The sequence below is a fragment of the Martes martes genome (assembly GCF_963455335.1).
Source record: "Martes martes genome assembly, chromosome: 15".
In the NCBI taxonomy this organism is placed as follows: domain Eukaryota; kingdom Metazoa; phylum Chordata; class Mammalia; order Carnivora; family Mustelidae; genus Martes; species Martes martes.
The window spans coordinates 50,971,059-50,989,421 of NC_137903.1; the positions used below are offsets into that span (position 1 = coordinate 50,971,059).

Sequence of the window (18,363 nt, forward strand, 5' to 3'; positions counted from 1 at the left end):
TCGGAATTCTGCAAGTATGGAAAGAGCAGAGCCACAGAGAACAGCGTCCCGTGCTGCCTGACCACGAGTGGGGTCACGGACGGGACGGGGAAAGGTCCATGCCAGATTCCGCTGCGAGCCTGCTCACTGGGGCCGTCTGTCAGATGGTTCTACCATCCAGGAAGCCAAGGACAGTGGGGAACTTCAAGCTGCCTGCCAGACCTGGAGGCAGATCTGCTCTGTAAGGCTGAATTACCATTCTGGAAGGAAGGCGGAGAGGTTCACCCCTCCTCCCCTCCACGAGAGCGTCGGAGAAGAAAGGGCAAATTTGGAAGTGCCGTCAGTGGGCACGGAGCAGGCCTCCAGAGGCAGCCAAGAAATGCAGATGGTCCTAACTGGGAGGAGGTTTTTAATCTGGCTTTGAAATGGCACTTTTCACCACATACACACACTTTCACCCCGGAGAGGTGATCAAAGGTTGACTCCAAAACTGAGAGAGAGCTTTTGTGTGTCGGTGGTTAAAACAGGAGGGCCACGGTGTCATTCGAGAGCTGCTGTATGTAGCAGAGTAAGGCTCAGGCAGCTAAGCATCAAATCATATTCCAAATTTCTCCTGCGAGACCTCACATTTGTGCTACGCTTTCTACGGGGAATAGAGAAAAAAAATGCTGTCAAGTGTACTTTTTTATTAAAATAAATTACTCTTTGCTCAGGATGAAAATAAAGATATAACAGCAATGTGATGCAGTCTTTAATAAGGAAAGAAAATGCATCCATTCTGCTGACAGATACAGGGTGATCGATACCTCTCATAAGCGGCGGAGCCGCAATCAAACTTGAATCTGGTGGCTCTGTGGGTTAATAAAATGGTGATCGGTTTGGACCTATCCTCAAGGCTGGGCAAGAACGGTTCCTGATGCTGAGTGAGGAACTGGGGATAGCTTGGGGGATAGGAACAAGCAGCTGTCGCCATCCGCTATTTACTCGCTTACTGCAGGGGCCTCTCGGTCAACACCCCTGCTTCTGACCTTGCCCTCCCACTGTCTACTCTCAATGCAGCAACCCTCCAGATCATCAGTCGAACCATGTCCCCCTTCTCTGCCCAAAACTACCCAGTGGTTCTTGCCTCACTTACAGGAAAACCCCAAACCCTTACAGTGGCCCATAAAGTCTGCCTCCTCTTCCCATCACTGCCCCGCCCTGTCTTCCTGCTAGTCTTCCCTTACTCATTCCTTCTTCTGCTCCTATAATATTCCTAGGCCACCTCCACACTACAGCCTTCACACTGAAATACCCCCTCAGACATTCCCATGACTTATGCCCCAGCTCCTTCAAGTCCTTCCCCAAAATGGGTCTCCCTGACCTCCCTATTTAAAATCACAACCTACCGCACACCCCATAACCCTACCGTGATCTGTTTTCCAGTGTACCTGTCACCTTCTTACAAGTTACTTATTTATCATTTTATCTCTGCCTTCCCCAGCTAGAGGGGAATGAGTTCTGCAAGAAAAGGCTTCCTGCCGTATCCCAAGTTCCTAAGACAGGCGCTGGCACAAAGTACGCGCCCACTAAATATTCGTGGAATGAATGGATTGTTGTTGTTGCTGGTGTTATTATTATTGCTGTTGTTGTTGTTAGCAGTAGTGTAAAATGTTAGCTACCCAACCTCACCTCTAGGACTGGGCTCTGTTCCCTCTCACTCACCTCACCTTGCTAAAATTCGGGCCGCACAAAGGTGTCTGGTAGAACTGGGACGGTTAGACCCCAGAGGAAGCAAGAGGGACCAGCAGGGAACCCACACAGCTGGTGAGGCAGCCAGCGCCTCTCGGTGCTCTAGCCAGGGTGGCCCGTGTGAACAGAAGCAGGGGGGGCAGGGGCAGGGGGCTGTTTGCAGGGAGGTCTGCGCAGCCCGCCACGCCTCACCTGCTTTGTCTATCCAGGCGCGGTACCCATTCAGCTCGCGCTCAATCTGCTGCTGCCGCCGCAGTTTCATGAACGCTCTCCGGTTCTCCACTCTCTCTCTCTCTTTGGCAAATTCCCTGTGGACGAGAAGGGGGAGAGGCAGGAGTAGTGAAGGTGGGCAGCGCCGGGACAAAGAGGAAGGGTGAAGCATGGAGAAGCACGAGGGAGCCAGAGCAGGTGCTCCTCTACCCCTCGTGTCTCCCCTCCTTTGTTCCAGACTGCAACTGTGATCTTAAAATGCTGCACAGAAACCTCGCTCCTTTGGCCTCATGCAGGAAGCTTTTCCAGATCGCTTTCATCCCAGTCAGCCCTAACACCCTCGGCGTGCTCTATCTGGAAAGGTACTTTCTTAGTCATGGGACACACCAGGGTTCAAAATGCTATGTTCTGTTTCCCCAGCTACAACTCAAACCCTCAGCACCCCCCCGGGGGGGGCCCAACTTGCCTTTGTGCTTTTCATAACAACCGTGATTAATCTTTATTGACCAATTATGTGCCAGCCCTGTATGACGTTTTTCAGACCCATGGACTCATTTAATCCATTACAAGCACCCTAGGAAGTAATAAGCACTATTAAAATTCCTATTTAACAGATGGGGAAACACCAAGGATCAGAGGAGGGAAGTAACTTTCTGGGATCTGGAGTCAAACCACAGCGCTGTGCTTCCTCTGGCAGCCCGTGGCCCTGAGACCAAGAGCACCCGTGCCTCGAAGGGCTGACGGTGTGTGAAGATGGCTGGTGGAGGTTTAACAGGAAAGGGAATGACACAGAAAGGGCCCCTGGCTAGAAAAGAAAGTGGGAAGGTGGGAGCTATGGGAAGGGACATAAGGGGACAGAGGGCAAGCCAAGGGCAAAGATCAGGGAGAAGACACAGTCCACTGACAGGTGCAGGGGACCAGAGTCTGTGGCACAAGACGGCCACAATCCTAAAGTCCCATGGGGAGAAAGAAGGGAGAAGAGACGCGAGGGCTCCGTGGCAGAGAGGAAGAGGAACACATTCAATACGGGCATCAATAAAGGCACACGGGCTGAGACACCTGTCCAGCAACCCGCTCTACCAAGGCCCTTCTCATCACCACACAGCCCTCCAGGCCACAGCGCCGCTCACCCGAGTAACGCCGGGGCCAGTAGTGCTCCGGCTGCCCAGGGAGCTGCTGAACTTCCTCGGGGTGTCCCCATAATTAAAGAGGCGAAGCCTGAAGAGGAAGAAGCCCAGCACCCACTGTGGGTCCCGTCAGCGACTCCCTTGTCATGTATTTCTTTGATAGGATTTCAAATCCACTTGCTTATGACTTAAGTGAAGTTGTCTTAATCCACTTGTATATGACAAAGTGGAAGGAAAAAGATGTATTTAGAAGTTGTTATTTATTTTTTTTTAAGATTTTATTTATTTATTTGACAGACAGAGATCACAAGTAGGCAGAGGAGGCAGGCTGAGAGAGGGGGGAGCAGGCTCCCTGCCGAGCAGAGAACCCGATGCAGGGCTCGATCCCAGAACCCTGGAATCATGACCTGAGCCAAAGGCAGAGGCTTTAACCCACTGAGCCACCCAGGCACCCCTAGAAGTTGTTTTTTAAAAAATATTTTATTTATTTATTTGAGAGAGAAAGAGTGAGCAAGAGAGAGAGCGAGCGAGTGAGCAGGAGCACACAAGGGGTAGGGGCAGAGGGAGAGAGAGAAGACGACTCCCCTGCTGAGCTGGGAGGTGGACTCAGGGCTCGACCTCGGGACCCTGGGATCATGACCAGAGCCAAAGGCAGATGCTCAACCAACAGAGCCACCCAGGCGCCCCCAGAAGTAAACTGGTTTTGATAGAAGAATGAGGTCAGGATGTCACCGTCTCATCTGTTCTGGCCCCTCAGAACTCAGCTGCTGAGGGGCCCCACTGGGGGCTTAACAATGAGCGTATGGAGGGACAGCAATGGCAAGGGAATATTCAACTGTGACCAGAGTCTGTGAGGACAATCTAAGAGCATCTGGTCTGAGCAAGCCTACACTATACCGATCTAAGATAGTTCCTTAAAGACCTTGGGGCAATCGGCTCCAGCCTTAGTAAAGCAGACTTTGTTTTTTTTTCCAGTTTATTTTTTTTAATTCCAGTAAGTTAACATACAGCATTATATTAGTTTTAGGTGCACAATATAGTGATTCAACAATTCCATGCCTTACTCAGTGCTCATGAAGATAACTGTGCCCTTAATCTCCATCACCTATTTCACCCATCCCCCCACCTCCTTCCCCTCTGGTAATCATCTGTTCTCCATAATTAAGAGTCTATTTTGTAGTTTTTGGGGTCTCTTTTTTCCTTTGTTTATTTATTTTGTTTCTTAAATTCCCAAAGGAGTATTTGTCTTTCTCTAGTTCACTTAGCATTATACTCTCTAGATCATGTTGTTGCAAATGGCAAGATTTTATTCTTTTTATGACTGAATAATATTTCATTGTGTGTATATACCACATCTTCCTTATCTACTCATCTACCGATGGACGTTTGTACTGTTTCTGTAATTTGACTATTGCAAATAATGCTGAAATAGGGGTGAACATATCTTTTCAAATTAGTGTTTTTGTATTCTTTGGGTAAATACCCCGTAGTGGAATTACTGGTCATTCTATTTTTTAATTTTTTGAGGAACCTCCCAACTGTTTTCCACAGTGACTATACCAGTTGGCATTTCCACCAATAGTATGTGAGGGTTCCTTTTTTTCCACATCCTCCCCAACACTTGTTTCTTGTGTTTTTGATTTCCGCCATTTTGACAGGTGTGAGGTGGTATCTCACTGTGGTTTCCCTGATGGTGAGTGACACTGAGTATCCTTTCATGTGTCTAGATGTGTCGGCCATCTGGATGTCTTCTTCAGAAAAATATCTCTTCATGTCTTCTGCCCACTTTAAATTGGATTATTTACTTTTTGGATATAGAGTTGTAGAAGTTCTTTATATATTTTGGATACTAACCCTTTATCAGATACGTTGTTTGCAAATATTTTCTATTCTGTAGGCTTTTAGTTTTATTGTTTCTTTTGCTATGCAGACACTTTTTATTTTGATGTGATCCCAATATTTTTGCTGTTGTTTCCCTTGCCTCAGAAAATAGATCTAGAAATATGTTATGGCTGATGTCAGAGAAATTACTGCCCGTGCTTTTTTCTAGGATTTTTATAGTTCCAGGTCTGAGCATTTAGGTCTTTCATCCATCTTGAGTTTATTTTTGTGTACAGTGTAAGAAAGTGGTCCAGTTTCATTCCTTTGCAGGTAGCTGTCCAGTTTTCCCAATGTCATTTTTGAAGAGACTGTTTTTCCCATTGCTTATTCTTGGCCTCCTTTGTTGAAGATGGACAATATAATCATGGGTTATTTCTGGGCTTTCTATTGATTTTACTGATCTTTTGTAACAATACCACACTGTTTTGATTACAGCTTTATAGTATATCTTGAAATCTAGGATTGTGATACCTCCAGTTTTGTTCTTCCTTCTCAAGACTGCTTTGGCTATTTGGGGTCTTTTGTATTTCCATTCAAATTTTAGAATTGTTTGTCCTAGTTCTGTGAAAAACTGTTGGTATTTTATAAGGATCTCATTAAATCTGTAGATTATTTTATATATTTTAACAGTATTTATTCCCAATCCACAAGACAATGGAATGTCTTTCCATTTCTTTCTGTTGTCTTCAATTTCTTTCATCCATGTTCTATAGTTTTCAGAGGCCAGGTTAAGTTGGTTAAGTGTATTCCTAGGTATATTGTTATTTTTGGTGCAATTGTAAATGGAATTGTTTTCTTATTTTCTCTTTCTGATACTTCATTATTCATGTACAGAAATGCAATGGATTTATGTATATTGATTTTATATCCTGTAACTTTACTGAATTAATTTGTCAGTTCTAGTAGTTTTTTGATGGAGTCTTTAGGGTTTTCTAGATACAGTATCCTGTCATCTGCAAATAGTGGATGTTTTACTTCTTCCTTACTAATTTGGATGACTTTTATTTCTTTTTCTTGTCTGATTGCTGTGGCTGGGACTTCCAGTATATGCTGAATAAAAATGGTGATCGTGGACATCCATAAAGGTGACATTTACAGGCAGTGGGGAAAGTCAAACAGCATCCCCATAAAAAAACATCTTTCCCAACAACACTAGCTCCCCTGTTACCTAACAATATGTTCTAGCGACACGGGATTTTTACTTTTGCACTGGTAGCTGGATATCAGCTCTCAGTTGGCTAAGCTGCCTCTTCCCAGTACCAACTTATATAAAGGTATACCTCAACTAAATTTGTCTTTTATTCCTTTCATCTTCCCTTACCTGGAACATTAGTATGATTAATCTGTCATTGATTTGGAGTATGTTATTTCTTTACTGGTTTATTAAGAGAAATTATCCTGTGTACTACTGGCTTGTAAAATTCCTGCAGTAAACCCATGTTAATGTTAAATATGTTATTTAATATTATTTAACTAATGTTATTTAATTAATGTTATTTAACATTAACTTATGTTAATGTTAAATAAATTGCTGGCAAAAAAGAACTCAGCTGCTGAGCATAATTTGCCTCCCAAAATAAGAAAGCCCTCATATCCAGGGAAGAAGAAACAACCAGGGGTTGAGGGACATGCCACATCCACTGGGCAGGGGAAGAGGAGGAACCTCATTCAGCCTCTCCTGCCAAGATATATGGATTCCTTGGCACGGCATGGACACCTTATCATGGTCAGGCAGAGGGCTTGAGAATAAAGCACATTAAGGGAGAAATTCTGGGCTCAGATTCAGGTTCAGTAGGTTCTACCAACAGTGTTGTGGGGGAATAGAGAGGGGAAACAGTCAAAATGAAGAGTACAGGGCCAGTGAGAGTCAGAATAACAGAAGTCCTGAGGCACCCCCTTTCCTTTCCTTCTCTGGATTGTAACAATTAAAAAGAAACAAGGGGCTGGCTTGGTTCATGGCATTACCATCTATCAAAGTTTTCCCCTTTAGTTCTTTGTCCTCTTTCTATCCCTCTCGCCCAATTATTGCCAAGTTCTGTTGGTTCTATCCCCAAAACAGCATTGGACCTACCTTCCATCTTTGTCCTCACTGCCTTGTCCAGGGCCTCATCCTTTTCTGCCTGGATTACTGCAAAAGCACTCTCATGGTCTCTCAACCACTGTCTCTCTTCCTTTCACTTTATCCATCTCACACACATTTTCTAAAACACACACTAGATCTGATCACTTCCAAACCTAAAATAATAACCACAGTGAGTAACATTTGTTGAACACCTTCTAGTTTCCAAGCACCTTCACACATTTTGCTCATATTTTTTATAATCACTCTAAGAAAAAGGTAGAACAGGTATTTTCATCCTCAATTTAGAACTTAAACAACTTGTTCAAATTTCAGTAAGAAACAGAGCCAGGATTGAACCCAGGCCTGTCTGCTCTAAGAGCCCAGGCTCTTCGTGCCCTCATGTCTGTCTAGCCCAATGGCATATTTATATGCTACTTACTTTATTGTTTCATATATATATGTGTGTGTGTGTGTATATATATATATGCATTGACTTTTCAACTACACTCTGGGGATCCAGAACGTTTTAAAAAGAAGGTAATATTTTAAGGAAGACCTTGAAGAAAGGAGAATTTAAGTAGGTTGTGAGCAGAAGAACACAATAATCCTTAGCATCTAGGGTGGGCATCATTACCAACAGCACCATTTTCTAGCTCAGAACACTGAACCTAAGGGGAGTTAAGTGGCCCTTTGAGAGAGCAAGTGTCCAAGGACACAGAGCCACTAAGAGCAACCAAGACCTTCCTATCTTCTACATTCCATTTTCTTTCTATGCTTCCTCTGCTCCCCCACAGCCTCCTCCATCTTCTGCTAAATGAAATACAAACACCTAACATGACCTTCACAGTCTTTCACAGCCTGATACTAACCTTTCCTCTAAGCCTCGCCTCCCATCATTCGCACCCACCCACCTGCCTGCCAGCCAGCGCGGCGGACTCCCGCGGCAGCACCCTTCTCCCTGTTCCGGAGAATGCAGCACAGCTCTCAAGGGGTGGTGCACCGTTCCTCTGCCGAGAATCCCTTCTTAGCTGCCAGAGTCTGTCCGAATCCTTCTCCAAGGCCAGGTTGAAATGTCACTTCATCTGTTCAGCTTTCCCTTCCTCTCCGTCCTCCTTCCACAATCTCCAGCCTCCATCCTTTCTTTTCTCTGTGCCTTTATAGCTCATCTCCCAGCCAGGCTTTACTGTGGTGAGCTGTACATGTGACTATGTGAGCCTCTTGTGAAAATATTCCATGTCTTACTCAACTCCGCATCCTCCCAGACTAGATAGACTAGGCCTGGCACATGGTAATGTGCCCAATATAGATTTCTTTTTAATTAAAAATATCCAGGCTGACTTGGAGAGTATTCTGATAGCTCTACCCTGGTTCCCAAAGGCTTAAATGAAGGAACGCTCCAACTCCGTACTGGCCCAAAGGGAGGCAGGTGAACTAGCCGGAGAGCAGCAGCGGTCGGGTAATTCCTGGACAGCGCCACCACTGTTTCCCTTGGTTTGGCTCCACTAAAATCTCTGCAGAATCAGTCCATGACGTATGAAGTGTGTCACTTTCTACCTGGCCCCCAGAATTACCATGTTGCTTGATTTCCAGTGGCAGAGAGAGGCCAACAAACCCCAGTCTAGCCTCCCTGCGTATTTGCAAGTTTTCTGGCTCTGGGTCTCCCCAGCTGGCTTCCCTACTCTCCTCTACTGCCACTACAGGCCCCCGTGAACTCTCATGCTTCCACCGGGCCTCTTAGCAGGCAGAGCTCATGGACCCAGAGCCTAACAAAACCCCCCTGGCCTTTTAAAGAAGCCTCTTAGCTAAAAGAAGTAAAGCAAAGAATATGCACCAGTGGGGATAATTCCTGAGCGGCCCCTGTGTCAGTGGAGGAAGAAGCGCTGGGAAGGGGGAAGGTTCTGTATTACGTCTATCAAGGAGACTTTTCTGTTTTGTTTTTCCATTGGGGGCCTAGGGCACAAAGTCTGGTACCAGTGTCTTTCATACCTGTCACCCCTCCCTGGTCGACATAATTGTGCCCATGGCTTATCTCCCTGACTAGTCAGTCTATGGGCTCCATGAGACCCAGCAGAGCCTACATTGTACCACATTCCTACAAGGCCCTGTGAAGTTGGATCCAAGGCCTGTTATTACGGTAGATTTCACAGGCTATGGAAATAACATATGAAGAACACCTAATATTCAAATAATATATTTGTGACTTGTTAAATTTTTAAATATTTTTTTAACATTTATTTGTTTGAGACAGACAGAGACAAAACACAAGCAGGAGAGGCAGAGGAAGAAGCAGACTCCCCATTGAGCAGGGAGCCCGATGAAGGACTTGACCCCAGGACCTTGGGATCATGACCTGAGCCAAAGGCAGACGTGCCTAACCATCTGAGACACCCAGGCACCTTGGTGACATTTCTAATCTATGAATCGCTTTCATAACGTCATAAATGATTTCATTTATATTTGTAAAAACCCTGGGAGAGTCAGGAAGGCTCTTGCCCAAGATCAACTCATCGGCAGAAGACAGAGCCAGAATTCAAGGTAATATATTCCAAAGTAAGGTTAAGTGCCATTTCCACAGCTGCCTTACATGCTATCTAGATGTCAACATTTAAAATCAGAAGATACTTAGTTTCAGCTCAAGGTCAAGGAAAATAAGGACCTAAAAACAGAGTTTTGTGCTTTTTCTAAAAGGACAATCTTTTTAATTGAGAGAAGAGCACAAAAATCCATTGTTCTGTGCTGGGTTAATAAAGACCCAATATAAAATTCATGGCATTGGTCAAGCTAGTAATATATTGCTTGATTTTGTATCTGTAGTATAGCCACCAATGATTTATATGCATATTACATTCTAGAGAGAACAGGGACAGACAGGATTCAATTCCAATACCTACCAAAAGTAAGTGTCTATTCTAAACTTAGATCTAATATGTCCACCATTCTTGGGAGTATATACATGCCTGGTCCCGAGGAAAGGGAAACTATGTGCTGCCACTGATCCCCTCTTCCCTGAAGACCTGAGTACTCTCTCCTTTTCACAGAGGATCTGGAATTATTCAGATGATGATGTTTGGCAAAGATAAAGCATATGACTGCTACATTACTTGGTCATTCAGATGACCACTGCCAAACTTTCTACTGAAAGGTATCTCAAAGAGAGGCCCTCCAAATATCTCAATTTATCCAATTCCCTTGAATCAAGCAAGGAAGCTTAAAAGAAGGAACTCTGGCTTATAGTGGAAAGCATTCATAACCCCTCAGCTGTTTTTGCATCGGCCTGTGGCTTAAGGTATGAGAATGGCTAAACAAACCCTTTTCATTTGCTCCGTTCAGTGGAAAAATACCCACAGACAGAACAGAACTCAAGATGGGATGCATCTAGACTCCAGAATCCCAAACAGAGGGAACAAAAATAAATCCCAGGTGAGGTAGCAAAAATACTACCAGGTCTGTTCTCAGAGCTAGGTATCCTGATAACCTCTGTGCTAACAAAGTGGCAGGGACTTCTCTGTCTCAACTTCCCTGTCAATCATTCCCTCTGCTCATAGCTGACCACAGGAATATATCGGGTTATTCTAGGAGTCCAGACTGGGTTCCTGTAAAAGACTGTAGGATGATAAAAATCCAAATTGTGTTTCACTGCAGATACTTCTTACCCAGTTCTGTGATCCACAGTTTTTAGCTGTACCTACCCTCCCAGGTTTTTTGTTTGTTTGTTTGTTTGTTTGTTTTGGTCCAGGAGGATAATTTGCAGTTCCCTCCCATGACAGAGCCCTCACATAGATGGAAGGAAAGTGACTTGAAGCTAAGCATGGATGACCCTCTATTCTAGTTGTCACTTAGGCGTGCAAGGTTTGGGTTTCTAAATTTCAGTTATGGGAACTAAGAAGAAAGCTGATGTCCATGTTCTGCTTGGTTAAGAACCATTTTCTTCTTTCAGCCTAGGTGGTGAATTTACATTTGTGATTGTTTTTGTTTTGCAGCAGTTCACATGAGAGGCATAATTTGTTAAAAAAAAAAATCAACTATTCCTACACAGCCAATTACAAATTATCCACTATTAGATGAAGTGGAAGAATTATATAGATAATCTCACACAAGGTGGTGTAACACCCAAAACAGTGTCATGTGTGACAATGGGAGGTGGGAGGTGTTCGGGGAGAAGGCAAAGTTCTCTTTCAAGGCATACTTAGGTAAATATTAAAATGGGTTTATAGTTCATGAATTTATAGACCTATAAAGGGGTCACTGCCGGATAATCCACAAAGGGCTAATCTGTGTATCACTACATTAAGGTGACCAGTTTTGGTCCATGGGTTGATGTGAGGGTGCTTGGTCATTCACATTGCTGGAACTTACCATGAGGTGACTAAGTCACCAGGACTAACCTGGGAGAGTCAATGAAGCCTTGCTCCCGCCAGAAATTCCTGCCCATGTTACATCACCTCAGAGTCACCAGGCACCTAGCCAGGTAGCTCTACATTAATCTAGACAGTGAGGACGGCATTCTGGTAGGTCTGCTGTGATACTCTGTGGAGGACTCTGGCTCCTGTGTGACCCTCTGGCTCCAGACCTCTCCTCCTGCTTCAGTACACACCCGGAGCTTTGTTTACCGATGCAGAGGCCTCTGCAGCTGTCATGGCAACCAAAGAGAAGACAAAGCCAGCCAGGATGGGCTGGCCTGTGTGACTCAAAGATCTGTTTACCCACACTCTTGTGCACGCTTGTACGCTTCGTCACACACACACTGGCACACATACACACATGCTCACACGGGCACGTAGAAGCATATGCAGCCAGACTTTGCCAAGCACACAAATGGCCACATGGTCATGTTCCTATTCCTCTCTGGAGCCCATGTTTCCAAAATGCTTCACTGCTCCCAGAGGATCTTGGCCAGTCTTCCGATAAGATGTTTGCTCCGGGAAAGGGGAATTTGGGTTAGACATCCAGAAAAAAACCTCTTCAACCCTAAATATTCTGAAATCAAGAGAAATTGGGGGAAGTCAGATAGGCAGTTTTGTGTTGGCTGCGATGTCCTCTCGGTCTCATTGGAACATGGGCTGGGGGATGGAGGGTAAAACAGCTTTTTGGTTGTTCTTATGAGTCCGGGGAAGCTTTTCTCCCGTTTTTCAGAGGAGCAAACACAGCCCAGAGAAGGTAAACACCTTCCTGAAGGTCACACAGTTCAGCTGTGTTATAGTTATTTATGTCTTATCCCTTGACTTGTTCCAGAAAGGATTTAAGGAGCCTTAGGTTGCTAATAAATAAAGGCCAGAACAGCACCCAATTCTCTAAATGCCATCCAGTGTTGACTCTAATAAGCACGATGGATGGGAGACCCGGAGGGTGAGGAATGTTTAACTTGGGCACTGTATCTCAACGTGTCACTCACACTTCCCCCGAGATCAGGGGCTTTGGGAGGGCTCCTCCAATGAGAAGTCGTCCTTTCCTAAGGCAGTTAAGGTAAATAATGACCTTACACGGAGCGCCGTATCCTACCCTTTTTCCTCCACCCCATACCCACAGCAATGCAAGGAAGGCCATGGGTCTCACATATCAGAGTATCAGGTAGGGGGCACTAACAAATCAGCTCCCCCAGCCTCCTCTTCGACATGCAGGGAAACCAAGGCACAGACAGCTCAGATGGCTTGCTGGTCCAAGGCCGGTAGCATGTGATGGCTGCCCAGAGTAGAACCTGGATCTCCGGATTCCAGAGCCAGCGCATTTTAAATCTGCATGACATTTTAGTCATGAGAAGTCAAAGAAGCACGTTCTTATAGGATCTTGGGGGAATGCATGGTTCTTTTTATTTTTTTCTTGTTCTTCTTGACATTGAGATTTCATTAATTTGAGTAGATGCAGGGGAAGGCCTGGCAATTAACACAAAGGGGATAATGAAGGAGCTGGAATATGTTTCTGTTGAGTTTTTGGCCTTTTAACCTTGAAGTTGGTGTAATCCAGACTGTTAGAGCATAATAATGAAAAGCTCTGAAACAAAAATTGAAACCAAAACCAAACTGGATTTGAATCCTGTCTACATCCGGGTATGACCCGGGGCAAGTGAACATCTGAGTCTATTTCCTCCTTTGTGAAAAACTAATAAACACCATACCTGTCTCAAAGCGTTGTGAGGATTAAAGTAAATATCAGATGGAAAATGCCAAGTATAGTATTTAGGAGAGTAGGTGTTCTAAGTGCCCATTTTAAGTATCACTGACACCCCTGAGAATGTATCATAATACAATTAATCTATTACCAAGGCCTTTATCCATCCATCTATCCATCTCTACATATTCTGCCTCCAAAATATAGTTAATTGAGTGCCTGCTGTGTGGTTGGCATTATTTTAGAATATGGGAATACAACAGCAACCATAAAAGAGAAATCCTGGTTTTCATGTAACTTACATTCTAGTGGAGGAGACAGACAAGAAAACAAGATGGAAAAGAGCAACATAAATATGTTACATACGTGTAAGGGCTAAGGCAAAACTAAGGCATAGAAGAAGAGCAGTAAGTATGGGGAGGAGGTCTGGGATTTGGGGTACAGTGGCCAGGGAAGGCCAGGCATAAGAAATGACTTGAGAGGTGTGAGGGAGGGAGCCATCCAGGTATCTGAGGGAGAGCATTCCAGGAAAGGCAACAGCCAGGGAAAGCTCTGGGGCAGGAACTTTCCAGAGGAGCCTTCCAAGAATAGAAAGGGGTCAATATGGCTTTGGAGTGGACTGAATAAGCAGAAAACAAATGAGATGAGGTCACAGTGGGTCACAGGGTGTGTGGAAGTGGAGAGCTAGACCATGTAGGGTTTCAGGGGCCCCTAACAATTTGACTTTTACTTGGTGTGATCTGGAAGCCATCGGAGGGATTGGAGCAGAGGAGTCAATGACCTAAGTTTTCACAGAAGGTCTCCGGTCACCCTGTTGACAACAGGCAGGTGAGGGCTAAGGGCTGGAACAGGGAGACCCTACAGTTTATACACAGATTATGGCTGTCTTGGCCAGAGTGGTAGGTGTGCAGATCCTGAGAAATACCAGGGCTCTGGATACGATGTGAAGGTGGGGCTAAGAAGACAAGATAACATTTGTGGAGTATAAGAGAGATCTGGGTTAACGATGACGCCCCCACCAGAAGTTTCTTAGCTTGAGCAACAAGAAGGATGGAGTTAAATGAGCGGAGATGGAAAAGACATTGTGAGGAGTAGCGGTTTGGGGGGAGGGTGGAGTGGGGATCTCAAGTTTAGCTACGTACATAAGTCAGCTGGATATCCAGACACATTCGCATTAAAAATCATTCGGCCCAACAGCACTAATTCTGTTCTCCATGTGGTATATGCCAGCTGCTTCAAGGAGTATCCTAGACAGTCTCTCTGCCACTCCTCCTTCTTCTCCCCTGCTGTCATATGCTAGGAAGATGGTGACTGATTTTTCAGCAAAACATAATCCAGAAATTATTGTTGCTATCGTTGCAAATAAGATCCAAAATAAAACCAAAGCCCACAAATATTCCTGAATGATGCATTATTCTATTCCAACTGCTTCACAGCTCCTCCCATCAGCAGGGATGATCCAGGGATAGCGTGTACTATGGACAGAGAAAAGTGACACGTTCTCACGTGCTTGTCCTTAACAAGCTTTTAAGATGGGAACTAGGAAACCGTAGTTCTCTTCCTCTTCGACAGATCGGAAAATCAAAGGTCTAAAGGATCAATGTGACATATGGACAGACTCAGAGTTACAAAGTGGAATTCAGATCTCCCAACTCTGTACAACTAACTGCCTCCCGGTCTGCACCAGCCCATTGTTGCACAGACACTACCAACGCATGAACTCTGGGGCCCACACGAAGCCTTCGGTGTCTCCCTGCCCATCATGGGCTGTGTTTCAGTCACAATAATTCAGTGGGTTCAAAGCCCTGTGGTGAGGAAGAATGAGCCACGGGAAGGAAGGGATTTCATATTCCTTCTTGCTCATTTCCATTTCCCCCTCCGCTGGCCCCCCACAGCACTCCACAGCAGGAAAGAGGTTTCTTGACAGAACAAGGGGCTGTGTTCTTTTAAGAGACACTTTTTGTGATCCTCTGAGAAGCTGGAGCAATCGATGCTGCCCTCCCCACCCCAAAAGGGTCTGGAGGTTCTGAGGAACAGATGAGGCTGCGTTCAAGGGAGTGACTGAGAGTTTATTACCAAGTTGAGTCATTATACACTTAATACTGTGTGGGCTTTTTTTTTTCTTTGTAAAAGAAAAAAAAATTGCTTTGAATTTCCCAAAATCCATTGTTCAACAGCCCCAGATAATTTAAACACTAAAGATTCCTCTCAGGGAGGTAAAATCTTTCTCGTTCAGCATCAGAAGATTCTTCCCATTAAAACAAGCCCTTTCTTCTGCTTTGGAATGGACAAGTGGAACCAAAGAGAAGGCCCAGGGTTGACAGAACAGGAGTGGTGGATAGTGAGAAGCAGAGCAGAAATCTGAAGGAAAAAAATGGGCTGGAGACGTCAGAAAGGATGAATACCCAACCTTGCATCAACATGGATGGGACTGGATGAGATGATGCTGAGTGAAATAAGTCAAACAGAGAAAGACAATTATATGGTTTCACATATTTGTGGATTATAAGGAATAGCATGGAGGCCATTAGGAGAAGGAAGGGAAAAATGGAGGAGGGAGGAATCAGAGGGGGAGACAAACCGTAAGAGATTATGGACTCCGGGAATCAAACTGAGGGTTTTAGAGGGGAGGAGGTGGGGGATGGGTGAGCCTGGTGATGGGTATTAAGGAGGGCATGGATTGCATGGAGCACTGGGTGTCATATGCAAACAATGAATCAGGGAACACTACATCAAAAACTAATGATGTACTTAGTGATGACTAACATAACATAAAAAAAATTTTTTTAATAAACCGTATTATAAAATGGAAAAAAAAAAAAAGCCTGGAGAGAACAAGACGGGGAGTCCTGAGGGAGGTGAACAGGGTTTGCAGACTTAATGTTGGCTAACACACCAAGTGTGAGCTTACCATGCAGAAAGGCTGACCAGGTTTTCTACTCACTATCCTGGTAAACGTCTCCATGATGGGCTAGGCAGGAGTTTTCTCTCACATGTATTCATTCATATCTTCAGGGTACATTAAAGAGCCCCTCAAACTCAGCTCCATTTTTCAGACAGAAAAACTGAGGCTCAGTGCAGGTAAACTTGCTCAGACTGCTCATAAATCTGTATTAGAAACAGCCATACCTCCAACATTTCTGTTCCTTATAAATTGCCCACTTACTTGTTGGTGGCCCGATTACGTGGTCAACACTGTGAGGGCAGGGGCTGTGTCAGTTCACTCTCATTCAGTATCACACTCATAGTCCCAGCACCGACTGGCTGCTCAGGAAACATTTGCTAAGAGAATGAACAGCATCCCACCCCCACAGGCAACCACTGGGCAAAGGGCAGTTTGGGATTTGGGAATAAGAGGAGAGAGTGGGTCTAGTGGCACAGGCCCTGGGCCTCAGTCCATAAGATGCATTGCCCCACAATGTGCAGAGTCAATGGTGGGGGGCAGGGGAAGAGGGTGGCGGCACAGGGCGGTGCACGAGGATCTGTGATTCCGTGATTCCCACTTATTCTTCCAGGAGAGGCTTCTCAATCTCCTTTGCTTCTCCTCCAAACATGAGCATGTCCCAGGACCCAGACCTGGGTCTCCTTGAGCGTTCTCCCTCTAGGTGATCTCAGAGCCCCATGGAGTCAACACCGTTCTATGCTGAAGACCGCTTTTGTATCTCTAGCCCCCACTCACCAGTGAACTCCAAAGCCATCGGTGCAACCATCTACTTGGTATCAACAATGTGGACGTGAGTGAATCTGGCCTCTCAAACTTCAGATGGCCAAAGCAGAACTTTTAATTTCTCCCCCAAACCGCTCCTCCTCTAGTCTCTCCCATCTCAGTAAACAAATAATACCACTCAGTCATTTTCTGTTCTTTTTATCTGTTCTCTTTTCCTCACCGCAAGCCCAATCCAATCTATAAGCAATTCCTAGCCATTCTGTCTACGAACTCCTCTCAAACTCATTGCTACCACCGGAGCCCAGGCTACTCCGGTCTCTTGCCTGGATGCTTCCTACCCTCAGTAGCCCACAGTAATCTCACTAAGTGACTTATTTCCACCCTTCTCCTGATTGCCCCCATTTCCCTCATGGAAGGAAAACTTGTGGGGGGTGGCTTTTGAAATACAAAAAATCCTGTTAACCCCTGCTTATGACTCTCCCCCTGGCATCTCAGGACTAAAATCCAAACTCTTTCCTATAGTCTACAAGACCCTACATGGGTCGGATCTTTGTCTCTCTCAGGGGTCTTTCCAGATCACAGAACCAAAATTAACAAGCCCACTAGTTGTCATGTTCTACTGAATCAGGCTGTTTTACTTCTTTAATAACCTTTGTCAGGAAAAGATGATTTTTTTTCCACCTGTTTATTTTTTTTGTCTTTCCAAAAGAATATAATAATCTTCTTCTACAATGTTCAACAATGTGTCCTTAGTACCCAGATACTTAGAAGGAACTCAACAAATACTTGTTGAATGAAAGAATAAAGGTAACAGAGCATTCAAAATTATGTATTTTTTTCTCTGGAGGTAAGTTACCTTCATGACTCATGACCACCACAGATCCCATCTACTCGCTGTAGGATCAATCCCTCTACCTCCAAGAATCCGTTCTCAACCAAGCCACTCTGGAAACAAGCTATCCACCCTTTCTTGACGCTTTACAGGTGAACTTTCAAAACTGTGCCAAAGCTGCAAAGTGTCCTCACTTCAAGGAATTCTTTAGTACATTCGGTTTAAATTTTTTCTGCCACTGACAGCTCATCCCGCTGCAGATTCCCTTCCGTTAATGGCTATTATCTTTTACTTAGAGGTCTTTTTTAAATTGAAGATACTTAATAAATCACCAACTTCTTTAGCTTATCTTGCAGTTAACCTAAGTTCTTTGACAAAATGCAATTCATTATTACCCCATTGAAAATTTCAAAGCCTATTAGGGACAAAAGCAGGTGATGTACAAGCAAAGACGTTCTCCTTTGGAAAGGCTAGCATGCGGTAGACATTACTGCTTAAGACTACTAGAGGCTATGCACTTTCCAATGAGGACTCTGTAATTACAAATACACAATTAAAGTAACAAGATGTCCTAAAAGATAATTAAACACGTAATATAGTAAAAACAAAACAAAAAAAAAACAAAAAACAAAACAACAACAACAAACAAAACCAGTGTATTGGACTTGGTATACCTAGCTTTGAATCACAGACCACAGCCAAGTCATTTAAACTCTCGGAGGCAGGATTTCCTCATACACGGCATTGATAAAAATACAGTGGGCTCACA

The 18,363-nt window shown here is 44.6% G+C and overlaps 1 protein-coding gene across 3 annotated transcripts in view; it reads right to left on the minus strand.

The window, feature by feature from the left end:
* Positions 1 to 18,363, minus strand: part of CACNA1E (calcium voltage-gated channel subunit alpha1 E) — a gene marked incomplete at both ends in the record, with an annotated part of 378,613 nt that overhangs the window by 81,720 nt on the left and 278,530 nt on the right. For all 3 annotated transcript variants that reach the window (XM_080824813.1, XM_080824815.1, XM_080824814.1), the window contains one exon: positions 1,903 to 2,018. In XM_080824813.1, coding sequence (XP_080680939.1) covers positions 1,903 to 2,018 — 116 coding nt within the window. The remainder of the gene's footprint in view (positions 1 to 1,902; positions 2,019 to 18,363) is intronic.